Source organism: Podarcis gaigeae, assembly GCF_964106915.1.
Source record: "Podarcis gaigeae genome assembly, chromosome: 6".
In the NCBI taxonomy this organism is placed as follows: Eukaryota; Metazoa; Chordata; class Lepidosauria; order Squamata; family Lacertidae; genus Podarcis; species Podarcis gaigeae.
The window spans coordinates 63,108,214-63,124,742 of NC_139682.1; the positions used below are offsets into that span (position 1 = coordinate 63,108,214).

General features: G+C 43.6%; 1 protein-coding gene and 1 long non-coding RNA gene across 17 annotated transcripts in view; one reads left to right on the top strand and one right to left on the bottom strand.

The window, feature by feature from the left end:
- LRRC7 (leucine rich repeat containing 7) overlaps positions 1-16,529 on the top strand; it is a 184,103-nt gene that overhangs the window by 54,395 nt on the left and 113,179 nt on the right. For all 15 annotated transcript variants that reach the window (XR_014565298.1, XR_014565299.1, XR_014565300.1 and 12 more), the window contains one exon: positions 12,795-12,997. Coding sequence is in view for 12 of the 15 variants with exons in the window: in XM_083742903.1 (XP_083599029.1) it covers positions 12,795-12,997 (203 nt within the window). In the remaining 3 variants the exon portion in view is untranslated. The remainder of the gene's footprint in view (positions 1-12,794; positions 12,998-16,529) is intronic.
- LOC310846500 overlaps positions 1-16,529 on the bottom strand; it is a 60,921-nt gene that overhangs the window by 32,005 nt on the left and 12,387 nt on the right. The window lies entirely within an intron of this gene.

Consider the following 16,529-nt stretch of genomic DNA (forward strand, 5'->3'; position numbering starts at 1 on the left):
CTTTTCTTCAGTCATTTTCAGATTTCTCTAAACCTCAATTATACTTTTACTCAAAACATTACAGGAGGGACTTAAAAGAATACAAGTACCTAACACTCCAAAGTTTAGGGCTTGAGGTTTTGTTAACAGCTTGTTGGTGCTGGTGGTGGGCAATTGTACAGGTTCAGAATGACACAGAACTGTGCTTTTTATTGGTTTGTGTCAGTTAACAAGGCAGATGAGATGTCACTTTTCTAACAGCCTCCACTAAACTCTGGAACTGCACGTATGAGTTTGCAAAAAAAGAAGAAAACAGCCCATGCAGGTGACGGCTTACAAATTACTGCAATAAGATTTGTTTCAATGAAATGTTATCCTGTTATTTTTCAGGACCTTTCATGTTACAAAACTTGCTTTTCTGTTAATAAAACTTTTCCTTGTCATTTTCACCAGAAAAGGTGCAAGTGTGCAGGCTTAACCCTTTCTCTACCCACTGCTTTTCCTCACAACAGAATTCAAGAAGTGTGTTTGCTCTTGAAAAGGGTCAAAAAAGTAAGTTGGGGTAGAATATGCTGTTAGAGGATGTAATACCAATATAATATATAGCTGATGGCTGCCAGCAATTAGAAAAGGAAAGAGCTACTGAAAAATGCACTTAAAAACAATGTAAATAGTTGACAATAGCTCACAATGTACCAGGTAACTGCTGGACAGAATAACGTTATATGGATGTCTGGTGATCATCTCATTTATTAATTCTATAGGTACACATTCAGAAACAGTTTCTTGATGGCAGGCTCAAAATTCCTTTTGAAGGCCCGTTGTTCCATTGTTTTCCTAGAGCCTGGAGCCCCATGACTACTTTGAATGAAAAGTAGAGAGAATTTCTTGAAAAGCAGCAGGAACAAAGGAAATGTTTCTACATAGTTGTTATTTTCCTCAATTCTTTTATTTTACATCCATTTTGTTTCTGTTTAAGCCATCTAATTGTGTTCCGGATTGAAGCTCTTTGAACATCATTTATGTATAGTAGGGGAAGGTGTTATGTAGTGAAGTTTCACCCTGGGCCAGCAGGGGGATACTGTATATAGTTTTCACTCAGGTCTGTAGATAGTTTTCACTCAGGTCCGCGTCAGTTATTTTAGGCGGGAAACTCTGGGCTGTTGTTGCTACAATGTTGACAGCCGGCTGCCTATAAAAGCAGGCCGGCTGAGCTGTTTGCAGTAAGTTCTATTCCAGCTTACAAAATAAAGAGCTACTTGGAGAAATCGCTGTGCCGTCTGTTATGTCAACCCACAACTTAACACTGGCGACGAGGATGGGATCGATGGACATAAGAGCACAGCCAGATGCGGCCAGCCTCTGAACTGAGCTGAGTCACTGAGCTGAATCACAGAGCGAAATCACTGGACAGAACCAATTCAGAGCTGACTGTTCTGGCTAAGAGCACTGTGTTCCATCCATCGCCCTTCACGCCGGCATCGGAATCATGGCTTCACTTGTGCCTCTACCGCCGTTTGCGCCAGCCTCTGAATCATGGGACTCCTACCTCGCTCGGTTCGACTGCTACCTCCAAGCCAACGAGCTGACAGCAGTATCAAAGGATCGGAAGCGGGGCCTATTCCTCAGCCTCTGTGGGCCTGAGGTGTTTGAGACGGCCCGAGCATTGGTTGCGCCTGAAGCAGTCCAGGCAACACCATGGGACACGATCCAAGAGAAGCTCCGCAACCACTACGCACCAAAGCCGTCCAAGATTGCTGCCCGCCATGCGTTCTACCACCGGAACCAGGCAGAGGGGGAGTCAATCAACAACTACACCACCGCCCTGCGACAGGCTGCAATGCACTGTGAGTTCCGAGACTTAGACGATGCCCTGATGGATCGAATCGTCTGCGGGGTCCGGGACATCCATCTGCAACGGCGTCTCCTCGCCAAGCCAGACCTCACGCTACAGAAAGCCATTGAGGAGGCTGTGGCCTCAGAAGCTGCTGAATGCTCCGCCCAGGAGATCTGCAAGTCCAGCAGCCCGCGTCTTGCTAGGGAGCCAGTTCCGGTGCATCATGAAGAGTCCAGCAGTGATGAGGCATCCTCCAGTGAAGACGATGACGTGCACCAGACAAAGCGGGAGCGCAGGAAGTTCCAACAAAAGTCCAAGGGTCAACCGGAATGTGCCGGCTGCGGAGGCAACCATTCCCGTGCCAAGTGTCGATTCAGAGACGCCATCTGTAGGAAGTGTTCCAGAAGGGGCCACATCGCTAAGGTCTGCCGATCGGCTCCATCTGACACCCCCCCTTCATCGACTCGCAAGTCCAAGTCTTCACTCCAGTCTGCCAAGGAAAGTTGTTTCGCTCTCACCAACTGCCGCTGTCCGTCTGGAACCACGATTGGCCAAACCGACTCGCCTACGCGACGCAAGCTGAACGTCACGGTGCTCATTGAAGGAGCTCCATGTGACATGGAGATCGACACCGGGTCTGCCCTGTCCATCGTGTCATGGAGCACCATCAAAAGACTAGTACCCAGAGTGTCCAAAAGGCAACTCGACTCTCACCGCGTACACCTGAGAGACTACCAGGGAAACGATATTCCCGTGGTAGGCGTTGGCCGGTTCCGGATCGCCTTCAAGGATTTTTCGGGGCTGCTCCGGTTGGTGGTGGTCGAAGGTCAGCGGCCAAGCCTCCTAGGGCTAGACTGGTTTGATGCCCTCGGCCTGGAAGTCACCGGCATCAACTGCATCTCTAACGCAGAGACTGAGGGTCTGGTCAAAGACTTTGCCGAGGTTTTTGACGGCACCTTGGGGCAATATACAGGTACGCCCATCTCCTTTAGCCTTGATCCACAAGTCGCCCCCATCAAGCTAAAGCCACGCTGGGTTCCCTTTGCTCTCAAGGCTAAGGTGGACGAACAACTGGACAAACTGATCGCCCAAGGAGTTTTGGAGCTGGTTGACCATGCCAAGTGGGAAACCCCCATCGTCACGCCTGTCAAGCCAGATGGGTCGGTGAGAATCTGCGCTGACTACAAGTGCACGATCAACAAGGCACTTCAGCAGCACGCTTATCCGGTTCCTGTTGTCCAACACCTGCTGCATTCCCTGGGTGAGGGTAAGGTCTTCACTAAGCTGGACCTTGCCCAAGCCTATCAACAACTGCCCGTCGATGATGCCACTGCTGAAGCCCAGACGATCGTCACCCACCGGGGGGCATTCCGTTGCCGCCGGTTGCAGTTCGGGGTGAGTGTGGCTCCTGGCATCTTCCAAAGCCTTATGGAGCGTCTCCTGCAAGGGCTTCCTGGCGTGGTACCATATTTTGATGACGTCTTGGTGTCTGCAGACTCACACCAGCAGCTGTTTGAGCGCCTCCGTGCCGTGCTGACCAGGTTCCAAGAGGCCGGGCTCAAGGTAAAGAGGGAAAAGTGCCAGATCGCCGTTCCACAGGTAGAGTTCCTGGGCTATCTTATCGATGCCTCCGGCCTTCACCCGACCACATCCAAGATCCGCGCTATCCAGCAGGCCCCCACCCCAAAGAACAAGACGGAGTTGCAGGCGTTCCTGGGGCTGCTGAACTTTTATAACATGTTCCTGCCCCACAAAGCCACAGTGGCTGAGCCTCTTCACCGACTCCTTAGCACAAAGACGCCTTGGGCCTGGGGTCATCGGGAGACGGCGGCCTTCAACGCGGTCAAGGCTCTCCTTTCATCAGACAGTGTGCTGGTACAGTACAGTGAATCCAGGCCGCTGGTCCTTGCCTGCGACGCCTCACCTTTTGGCATCGGTGCTGTCCTTAGTCACCGTTTTCCAGACGGAAGAGAAGCACCGCTCGCCTACTTTTCAAGGACGTTATCTCCGACGGAACGGAATTACAGCCAGCTCGACAAGGAGGCACTGGCACTTGTGGCTGGGGTGAAGAGGTTCCATGAATACCTCTATGGCAGGACTTTTGACCATCACTGACCACAAGCCACTCCTGGGCCTCCTCGCCGGTGATCGTCCAACTCCACCGGTCCTCTCGCCACGCATGCTGCGATGGACTGTTTTCCTGGCTACCTACCACTACCGGCTCATCCATCGCCCGGGGAAATCGATGGGCCATGCCGACGCCCTCAGCCGTTGCCCTCTTCCAGCATTTGTGGAAGACCCGGCTCCAGCTTCATCGCTCCTTCTGATTGAGGATCTTCCGGCAGCGCCTGTATCGGCTGCCACTGTGGCCTCCGCGTCTGCCCAGGATGCACCATCAGCCGGGTGCTCAACTGGATGTGGAGGGGGTGGCCACAAGGGCCTTTTGCATCGGAGTTCCAGCCCTTCGCAACCAGACAACATGAACTCTCAGCTCATCGCGGCTGTCTGCTGTGGGGAGACCGCGTCGTGATTCCCCAGGGACTCCGTCAGCGTGTCCTGGAGGCTCTGGACGTTGGCCACCCGGGAATTGTCAAAATGAAGGCATTGGCTCGGTGTTACGTCTGGTGGCCTAATATGGACGATGCCATCACTGCCTGGGTGTCCGCCTGTCAAGCGTGCCAAGAGTCGAGGCCTGCACCACCAGCAGCTAAGGGACACACCTGGGAGACGCCAAAGACACCCTGGTCGAGGGTGCACATCGATCTGGCTGGCCCCTTTCACGGCCGGACCTTTATGGTAGTGGTGGACGCCTATTCCAAATGGCTGGAGGTTGCCCTGATGCCCTCCACCACTACAGAAGCCGTCATCCGGGTGCTGCGAGGCCTGTTTGCAACGCATGGGTGTCCTGATGTCCTTGTCTCTGACAACGGACCGCAGTTCACGTCAGGCATGTTTGAGCGGTATCTTTTGGGACTGGGCATCTGCCATGCCCTAACGGCACCCTTTCATCCATCCAGCAACGGGCAAGCGGAAAGAATGGTGCGCTCGGCAAAAGAGGCACTGGCGCGCCTGGACCGGGGAGACTGGCATGAGCGGGTCGCCGAATACTTGTTCGTGCAACACATCACCCCTCATGCGGCCACAGGGCGGAGTCCTGCTGAACTGCTTATGGGCCACCGCCTCAGGTCACCGCTCGACCGGCTACACCCGGACTTTGCCGTGGCTGAACCCCCAGGCTGTGCCAACGCGCCACGGTCATTTGTCCCAGGAAACCAGGTCTTTGCCCGGAACTATGTGGGGGACATTCCTTGGGTGCCAGCCACAGTAGTGGGAGTCACTGGACCTCGCTCATACCAGGTGGCACTCGAAGACGGACGCTTGTGGCGATGGCACATAGACCAGCTTAGGCACAGGGTTGGGGACTTGGACACTACCGTGGTGCCCCCAACTGCGCTTGCGGCTCAAGAAGAGACACGTACAGATAGCGAGGCCCCACCTACACCTCCCTCGCAAACTGCCAGTGTGGAGCCGAACCAAGCCGCTTCAGAGGGTCTGCCAGACTTACCACAGACTCAGACCACTCCACTTGCGGAGGCTCCACCCACAGCAGCGGATCCAGGGGAGTTGGTTCCAACGCCACCTAGGGTCGCACCACAGCCTCAGCAAGAAATGTGTGGCCCTCTGGACTTGGCTACCAGTCCCCGGCGGTCTGGCAGAGTTTCCAAGCGCCCAACTTATTTAAAGGACTATGTTGTTGGACAGGTATCACTGTTGGTCTAAGTATAGGAAATTGTAATTGTGCCTAATTGAACCATTACGCGTAGTGCTGTATATAAGGAAACCATTACGATTGTAACTAACGCCTTATCTCGGTGGGGAGGGGTGTTATGTAGTGAAGTTTCACCCTGGGCCAGCAGGGGGATACTGTATATAGTTTTCACTCAGGTCTGTAGATAGTTTTCACTCAGGTCCGCGTCAGTTATTTTAGGCGGGAAACTCTGGGCTGTTGTTGCTACAATGTTGACAGCCGGCTACCTATAAAAGCAGGCCGGCTGAGCTGTTTGCAGTCAGTTCTATTCCAGCTTACAAAATAAAGAGCTACTTGGAGAAATCGCTGTGCCGTCTGTTATGTCAACTCACAACTTAACAGAAAGGACTCACAATAAGTATAGCAAAAGTGTATTATACCTGAAACCATCTGTGACACACTATTATCAGGCGTAAAAGAACCTTGGGTTATAGCCAATGGTTTTATGCAGCTGATGATAAGACTTCTGTCAGTGGAACAATGAAGGAAGCCATTTTCAGTGAGTTCCCCCTCTCCACTCCTCAATCTGCTCCAGATGATTGGGAGGAGGACCCTCCAGAGCAAATTTAGGAAGATGGGGAGGGGAATCAGTGAAAAGTGCCTCCATTTCTATTCTGCTGATGAAAGCCTTACCACCAACCGATACATTACTTTTTCAATTGCATACATAGCTTTAAATAATTTTGCAATTACAGAGATATCTGTAGGGTTAGTAAAATCCAAATTTCAGTTTTGCTACATTCTTACAATTTCTTTACCCAACCTTTGGTAGTACATGGCATTTATCAAACCTGTATTGAAAATAAAATGCTAATAAGATCTAGTAAAACCTTTTATTATTTTGATGTTGTTTTTACTTGATTTTGAACAGGAGAGAAAGCTTCCACGTCTCCTGATTAGTGAGAAATAAGGATTAGTTATTTTGCTGCACAAAAGATCCTCTAATTGAAGAGAGATTAGATTTTATTTTAATTAATTTCTTTACAACCAATGGTTTTATGCTAGATTAAACGTGGTCCTTCTAAGAGGATAAGCCCTACAGATAATTATAAAGGCAGAGCAGACACCATGGCATTGTTTACATTTGCTTTTCTACTGTAGATTCTTTTTCCCTTTAACCCAGAAGAGAAAGAAAGGAGTTCATAATATCGTTTGTATCTCAGCTTTCTAGGCTTTATTAAAAAGGGCAATGTGTATATGCTTAGCACTGAATTAAAGTGTATTGTGGACTGTAAATGTATTTACGGAACCTCCTGCCCAGGCTTGTGCCCAGAAAGGTCACTTTGGTGCTCCTAACGCAGCCGTTTGATTTCACCCCCAAAGGTGCACTCCACGGATGGCAAGAACAAATAAAAAGTAATGCATTAAGTGGAGATTCACATGGTATGGTATGACCAAAGAATGGTACCAAGCATGCTACCATCACATTCAGAAACTATTTTCATTTTTCATTCTAAATGTGGGTAGATTATCATGGTGGGTCGTCCCCCCCCCCAAGTACATGGACAAGCACTATAGACCACCAAATTAATTCTATTTATCCTGAAAGCCAGACTTCTACACTGAGCAGCTTCCTTGACTTTTAACTAGTAAATAAACTCTTCTGATTCTTTGTTTAGCTACATTTTTCAGAAACATATTTCAATAAGATGTTTTTCAGTAAAAAAAAAAAGTGAATGATATTTGGAAATGATATTTGGGAATAGCATTAGAAATGCATAGTATTTGCGTGTTTGACATTTTAAAACTATAATGTTGTTCCTCTATATTACACAGCATTAAAAGTAACCTCATTTTCCATTTCTTCTGCTGTGTGTGTTCCTGGTTTCCATCAAAATGGCATTTGAGATTTATCTTAAGCACTAAATTTACTGCTGAATAAATATATGCAATGTTAATGTGGCTTTTGGAATGCCTGTGGGAAAGTATGTTTTCTAAAGACATCTCCAAATACATGTCATTGTTCAATTATTTGTTAACCTTAGATGATGTGAAAAGCTACAAAAGATGTGATATCCTAAGGGCATTTATTTGTACAATACCAAGCTCAGAAAAACACTAAGATGGAGCTGCTTTGCATGCAAGGGGCCAGAAAGTTCAGGACATAAGGTCAGAAACTCTCTAAAAATATATAAAATGCAACACAGAAGTCTTCTGGATAGCAGTGTGTACAACATCTTTTTTTGAATGAGACCTAGTGATAATTAAGCAAAGTAAACAGTTCCTGTAACTTTCATTTAGAGATAATGCACTTCTCCACAATATAGCTTCTACTCCATGAGAAAACACAGTTGCAATGGACAAATATATTTTTCTACATAAGAACAAAATAATACTCATTTCTGGAAATCATAAATCTCAGAGTTAATCTTGATTTTGAGAAGATGCCACTATTAAGGGTAAGGCATGTGTGCTATAGTCTTGCAATGTATCCCTTTTCAGGTCCCTCTAATAAAATACATGGCCAATTAGATATCGGCCTTAAGTCTATGACCAATTGCTCCATCCCCTGTGTTAGTAAAATCAGTTGAATGTTGTTTTTATTATTGGTTGGGTTATCATGGCTCCCTCCTCCACATATGGTTTGGTGTTCTGTGGAGAGAACCTAAACTGATTTGTAAATATCTAATTCCTCTCCTTTTCTCACCCAATTTTGAGGGAACTGAATGATTCAGAAGGTTCAGACTGAGTTACATGCACTGTAAACATGCTTAAACTTTGATAGCTTTTCCTAATTAAAATGTAATTACTGTATGCTACATCAAAAGTCAGCATCTGGCCAAGCTAAATTATAAAATTGCTTTATTCTGTGAACTCTGTTTTAACTTATACCCATGGGCCAAAGGCAGTCAGACAGAAAGATCGTTATTGGCACTGATAAACATGAAACCAGGTGCACTTCTGTCTCACTGATGCTCATTTCTGCCTCTTTCACTTGTTCTTCATATTTTGAGAAAATGTGATGGAGAAAAGGGGATTTGTCCTGACAGCATTCATATGTTAATCTCCTTGTAATTGCTAGGGGCTGACAGAACTCTCACTTGATTGAGACAATGAAACATCTGAGAGTGATTCTTGGAGCAGAGAAAGGTTCCTTTAGCACAGGATATCATATGAGATAAATAAGCTACTTACAGCTATTTGAGTAGTTTTGTGCTTTGAGGAAACTTGGTATCTATCTATCTATTTAGATATTACCTATCACCAAGAGGCTACAGGGCAGTATTGTTTATAACATAAGTAGCATAATAATGCAACACAGGAACTTAAAAACAATTACGACTCATATACATACAACTCATAATAAAAGCAGGAGTGTCAAACTCAGCCACACTCTTCCAGCCACAATTCCCCTCATCCAAAAGAAAATAAGAGGGAAATAAAATTAGAAACATACAATGAATTTTTATTTTATTTCAGCTTTATTTCAAAGGGAATGCAATCCTATATTTATTGATTGCATTTACTGTATTATACAACTTTTAAAGAGCAAAAGGTAGCGTACATGCCCCCTCTCCCTGCCTCACAGTAATCCTGTGCAATAGGCTAGGCTGAAAGATAGTATCTGCCCCAACATTACCCAGTAAGCTTCATAGTTGAGTGCGGATTTCAGCCTAGGTTGCCCAAGTTGTAATTTGATATTATAGCTGAGAGTGGCTAACCTATGGCCCTCCATATGTTCCTTGTCTGCAACTCTCATTATCCCTGATTTGGCCATGTGGCTGATGGGAGTTAGAGTCCCAACAATGTCTGGAAGTCTACAGATTAGCAATTTATGCTCTAACCACTACCCTACTCTGGCTCTTATTGTTCCTGTCCACATCACCTGCAAAGGTCAAATACAAAGGTTCCAACGTTGGTGATTCTCTCATTCTGTTAGAATGCGTCTGTCAGATTGGTAAGTAGGGCAGCCTGGAGGGACTGTGTGTCACCAGTCCTTAGAGCATTACACCAGCCATCATTGAGCTACCAGGCCCATTTCAAGGCATTAATACTAGCAGTAGTAGCTGGTCAGATGGGGCACTATTGTCCTCCTGGCTTCCTAACACAGCTGGTTGCTGCTGGCTACCCAGAGAGGAGAGAGAAGGTGGTAGGGCCAACCCACCACTCCACTACCATGTGTTGCACCACACCAAGCTTTCCTGTGCCTCTCCCCTACCCTCTACATTCCCCACTGTGTTGAGAAGCCAGGAGGACAAAGGTGCCCCACCCACACCGCATCACAGGCCAACACTGGCTTGGGACCCAAGTACCTAACAGAGCACCTTCTCCAGTACAAACAGTTTCTGGTTGGTGTTGACCCATGACAGATCCTTAGCGGTGGTGGCCCCTCATTTGTGGAAAAGCCGACCCTAACAAGCTGTGTCAGTCTCCTTCACTGTTGACTTTTATGATGAATTTTAAAACATTCCTATTTACCCAGACATCTGATGGTTGAAAGGTCTGCTCCTGGCAACCCTGAAATAATTAGTTTTAGAGTAGGTGATTTTTTTAGAAGTTTTAATTTGTGATAGTTCTGCATTGACATATTTGCTTCCCTGGGCTCCTTTAGAGGAAGGTGCTGGATATAAATGTAATAAATAAATAATAAATTCTGCCCAGAGGCAATGGCAGTATAAACCTGCACTCCAGTGTTACAGATTTTAAAGTTGTTTTCAGCTTTTCCAGGAAGAATGGAAATAAATATACTGAATAATACAATAAATGCTTATTTGTTGTTACAGGAGGCTGAAGGGAATAGAGTTTTTAAATAATAAAAAATGTTTTTGTTATTATCAGTTGACTACTGATTGTATTATTATATTCCTGATGAATCTTGCACCTCACTGAGGATTTTTCAATTGCTCATTTTATGTTGTTTTCCTTGGTTTATTTCTTAGTGAATTGTCTTTATTCGTGATTATATTAACCAGAGAGATTCTTATTGTGCTAAAGGCACCTCTAATACAGGACTCTCTGCAGATGTGGTTAAGGTAGGATTAGGGTATGAAATTGCAGGACATTAGGTTCTAGCACCACCCAAACCTTGGTTAGGTTCTAGCCAGGAACAGAGGACTAGTTGGAAATGTTAAAGATATTGTGTAAATATATAAAGAAGTAATGTGGGAATGATGATGACTGGAATACAGCAAAGAGGCTGATGCATGCCCAGAATTCAGGGGAATGGCAAAAGACCTAAGGGCACTGTTAGCAAGGGGGTGGGGGCAGAAGGTAAACTGGAATCTACTTGCAAATCCCTGAGTGAGTTATGATGTTTCTGACTCTCAGTTTTTTACAATAGAGAAAATGAGGCTTCTCCAATGAGGCTGTTGAAACATAGAAAACCAAAAGTGAGTTTTTGTGTGAAAGAACAGCGAACCCACTTCCGGTATCGAAAATAAATTATTTAACTCAATCAATGCTTATTGGGGGAAGCCTCTTCTTTATTTCTAAGTCTTTCACTGCTCATAATAATGAGACACCATTTTGCACCTTACACTGGTTGGTAAATTTCAAGGTTCTAGTAATAAATAAATATTTAGTAGTTTGTGCAAATACTGTATGCCCATTCATGCCTGATGGATCCTCCCACCTTTCGAACTCTCTTCTATGTTATAGCTATTTTGTCTAAAAGGTAGATTATGAGATGTGGTGGAGGAAAGGACTCATAAGTGCCATGTACCTTTCGTTCACGTGGCTCAAATGTTACAAAATTAATTTATTAAATTAAATAATTAGGATAACTTTGTATGGAGAGAGAGAAATCAGAGTTCATTTATACTCTGGATTGTGCCAACTGAGCATTCTCTTTTCCAATAATGTACACAGATATTTAAGATTCTTTTTTTGTTATTTTCAATTACTGTTGTGCTATCATATGCTTCTGTGTCATCATATGCTTCCTTGCACTTACGTTTTCCCATTGGAAACCATGGTCCTTGCTAGGGAAATTAAAAGCTTTCCCAGTTTTTCTGTTCAAATCCCTTTCCCCTAAGAGTTTGAATATTAAATTATGTATTTATTTTTTGACTTAAATATTTAGAGATGAATGCAAAGTAGCCACTGGAAGTAGGGTCCTTCCAGTTCTGCAATTAATTGTTGAATGAGCTTGATATAATGAATAGAGTTTGTGTGTTTGCTTGCTCTCATCAGTTTAGACTAAAAGTAGGTAACAACCAAAAAACCTCCAAATATATTATAATTGTGCAATGCATATTTTGGGTTTAGTTCAGGGCACACAGTGGATGTAATTCAATGTTGCACTAAGGCTAGATTGAACAATCTCCCTTCTGCTCTCCCCCTCCCCATGCTATTTTGGACTCTCCTCCACAGGAGGGGGGAAAGTGTGGGCTGCATGGGGGGAGGAGATGGGGGAAAGTCCCATTACCTTAGTGGGCTTTCTTTGATTATTATTTGTTTATTCATAAAAGTATTAATATAGTACTAGATCACAAAGCATAGCAAAGCAGTCAACAACACTAAAAGCAATTTAAAAGCATTGTGTGTAAACTGTATTTGCATTTGTGAGCTAGAACAGAGGACCTAAATTGTAGTGTTGACTGATTCACTGTTATATAGCAGTGCCGCCCCCCCCCCCCATTCATCCTTTCGCCTTGAGGTATCTGGTGTTCTTCACCAGAATGCACAATTAGGTGGTGGTTTGGGGCTTTGATCTGGTTTGGGGCTTTGATCCAGATTACAATTACAATGTTAAAATTATTGATGTTTTATAGAATAATGGAAAGTGGAGCAGATAATGTTTATCAAGTTCAGTCAATATAACTGCTTAGGTGTGGGTGCTTCCTTAAATGCAAGAAAAAAATTGCATGGATTAAACATATTATTGTGGGCATGTGGAGGATTCTGACAAAATATACTTTCGCTTGTATACTGTATAAAAAACTAACCTAGTTAGAAAAGACTTTAACATTAAATATAGAAACCTGATATTGATACTATGTGCTAAGCATTTATATGGTAAATACTATAAATACTTTATGGATTTTATACTATATATCAGCTATGGTATTAATAATATTTAATTATAAAAACCTAATTGCATTTATATCAATAATTTCTAGCATTTACCAATTATATAGAAACATGCTATTTAATGTTCACTAGGTATTTTTCTAACAAGAGAAACAATGATTTTGGAAATCAATTTCTCTTCTATATTTTATCTTTTAGTTCAGTGTTTGGAGATGACAACCAAAAGGAAAATTATTGGTCGCCTGGTGCCATGCCGATGTTTTCGAGGGGAAGAAGAAATTATCTCAGTGCTCGATTACTCCCACTGCAGCCTTCAGCAGGTGCCAAAGGAAGTTTTTAACTTGGAACGGACATTGGAGGAGCTTTATCTAGATGCCAATCAAATTGAAGAGCTACCTAAGGTAAACTCTGTTCTTTCTCTAATACACAAATGCAGTTGCCTTGCTGAATGAACATTTAAGGTCTGCTTGGAACTCGCAGTATAAAAAGGGAAATTGGCATAAACAAACTGCTGAGTTCAAGTATTTAGAGTTCTAAATATTCTCACTGTGTCAACTAATTACACATTTTCCTACTTTTAGAAAATACTGCTTTCAGCTCTGCAAACAGACAAAGAGGTCTGTGGATTTGGTCCTTCCAAGTGTATGAATTGAAATTCCTTTATTAATGCCATGTTATTCAAGAAATATGCATTGGGAATTATCTAGAATGTGCTAGAATTAAGTCACAACAAATTCTAAGCTCATGGGTATATTATGTTACCATAAAGAAGCAATGCAGAAGCAAGGAGAAGCAGCTAAGCCAGCTGCTGCTGGCTGGAAAGCCAGACAGGATGTTTGTGACTGTTGCCATGGCAAGAAAGGGGCAGTCCATTCACCGTATTGAGCACCGGACGTGAGCTCTCTGTGTGTCATATGACCTGTACAGGATGTACATGGGTGGAGTTTGAGTTTCTCTCTGTTGTTCAAAGAGTGCTGACATCTTTAACTGTATGGCTGCTAAAGACAGGAATAAAAGCATGTAGATACATTTCTGTCTGAGTCTGATTCCCCTCCCTGGGGATATGCAGGGAGGAGGAGAAGCAGTGGTGTGTTTTTCTCACAGTCTGGGAAAAATCGCTGATACGGACCTCGTCTGTTATACCTGCCGGGAGTCGCAGGGGGAGGTCAAAGGAATTCAGCCGGTGCCTGGACAGATAGGCACATACCTCTGACCGAGGCAGAATTCCAACATATTAATGATGTGTCATTTGCTTAAAATGAAGAAAATATTTATTTTTTGTAGGCTAGAGACCTAGACATGGTGAACCCTGTTTAACATTTTCACATCTCTTCCTGTTATGTATAAATGAGAAAATTTGTGGCATGGCACTATTATACAGTATTGTGCATTCCTTGCCTGTATCCCATGTTGTTTGCTGCTGCCGCTAGGGTACACAGATCAAGTAACTTCAGGTTTCATTTCTAGCCTGCGTTAGATGGAATAGAAGGTAAATGTGGTGGCAATCTACCTGAGAAGCCCTTGCTTGCCCAAACTGACAGTCATAGCAGCAAGAGAGTAAAAGTCTCCTTTCTGTTATAATATCTACTTCACAGTTGCTCTCTTCCATCAATAGATGTGAAAACTCAGATCTGGCATAAGCTTACGCTCCTCATTACCAGCCAACAGTACTGCTCACTGCTTTGATCATTACATAGGAAGTGTGAGCAAAGGAATTTGCACTTTCTCTTTCCTTTCCCTTCCGTCTCAAAACATAACATTTGAAGCCATTCACTGACTAGATTCCCACAACTTCACCTTTCCTCTAGTGTGAAGGATGGCTAACACATGCACATCCCTCCCCCACCCAGTCATTTGTACTGCAAATGAAACAGCAAGAAACAAGATATTTTCTTTCTGTCTGTCTTTTCCCTTTTCCATGCAGTGCAAATAACAGAGGTGCCTGCCTATCTCCCAAGCCTCTGTGTTTACCTGTGGGCTTGGAGAGAGGCAGTTCCTTCTGTCACTTGTTTTGAGAAGAAGCCTCTTGCTATTTCTTTCTTATCTTCTCCAAACTGCAGTGCAAACAGAATAGCACCTTGCCAAGGCCTTGGAAGCACGCAGAGGGTTTAGGAGAGAGCAAAATATCCCCCAACTCTTAACACAAGTGAGTTAAGAGAAGAAATAGCACAAGAACAGCTGCAGTTCCTTATCTGTTCCAAGTCACAGTGCAAATGAGAAAAATCCTTGCTTCTCTCCTAGGCCCTCTACAAACACTGAAGGACTCGAGGAAGGAGACAGGTTTGTGGAAAGCACAAGTGAAAGCTGGATAGCAAACGGATATTTTGTTGACACGTACAGCTCACCTGTATATTCATGTCACCATGTGCCTCAAATCTCTAAACATTTGAGATTTGCTGTCCATGTCCTTTTCATAGCTTTAGAGGACTTTTGCGAGAGAAAGAATGGGAGGAAAACACAGACACATCCTCACTGGGAAACATAGCACAAAGCAACTTTCATTTTTGAGGGCTGGATGAGCTTTGGAAAGTTTACACGTGCATGAAAAGCACTTCTTTTTGTGGCATCATTATTGCATATTGCTGTTGTAGTGCTTAGTGCCCCAGTATCACATTACCAAAAGCCTGTTTGTTAGTTCTTATCAAGTAAGTAGCATCTGTTTGGGAGGGAACAACCTCTGCAGTGGCCGAATCTTTAAATTTACACTCTAGCAAAAGCTACACAGTATCCTTCATTCCAAATTATTAAGTCTCATTGACTTCAGTGGAGGAACTTAAAACTGTTTGACTTGGGTAGATGTTGCCAACTCTGTATTGTTCTATTGCTAAACTATCTCCCCTTTTCTTGCGTCTTTAGCCAAATTTGGATGCTCAGTGCAATGGTTTATTCACTCCACCGGGCAATTGTTTATAACTGGAGAAGCAATTTAGTTATACTCTCTGGGGGGTTGAAGGAAAAGTGATATAGAGAAGTGAGTCATTTACTCAGCTGTATGTATCTGTTGATAGAGAAGACTCCAGATACCAAATCATATTTTTCTGCCTCATAGAGATGAAATGGTGTGTGATAGAGGTCAATTTGTCAGTAGATAGTTCAGAGTTATTGCTTCATTTTAATCATAATGTATGGTTACTATTTAATAATAATTTAAAGAGACTTTTTTTAAAAAAAGGATTCCACTTTCTAGATGTGTGTGTGTGTAGAACACAAAATGTGTCATCTCAACTATCACACTTTAAATAGAGATTCTAGCATGGAATTTTAACATGTGGCCACAAGTACATCACAATATAATTTTGTGTGTAATAGATTAAAATATGTGATAATCTATGAAATCTTTATAGAAAATGCTGTTGAATATGCTGACACCTTCCATTTAATAATGAACCTGAGAACATTACATTGCATTTTTTCCTGTAAGATATGAATGCATCATCTTAGCTTCACAATGAAAGGTACTTGAGGGCTATAATATAACTTTGGCAGTGCTGTAATATAGCTTGTTTATCTGTAGATAGTAGACAGATTAGACCCTCTCCTCACTTGATCCAGGACAGCAACTGTGGCAAAATTGCCAGGATGTTACAATGCAGGTTAAAAGGCTTTCCCTGCCCCCAGGATTCATGCTACAATAATGTTGCCTTTTTCTTACAGATAGGTAGCCGTGTTGGTCTGCCATAGTCAAAACAAAACAAAAAAAATTCCTTCCAGTAGCACCTTAAAGACCAACTAAGTCAGTTCTTGGTATGAGCTTTCGTGTGCATGCACACTTCTTCAGATACACACTTTTTCTTAATTCATCTAGCTGAGATTTGCATTGCTATCAATAAAAATAACTTTTCAAGCTCATCGGCTCTCCGTTTTGAACACTTATGCTAAGAACATGTAGTTTGAAAACTTGCAACTTTTAGTGACCTTAGCTGTACCCATAAA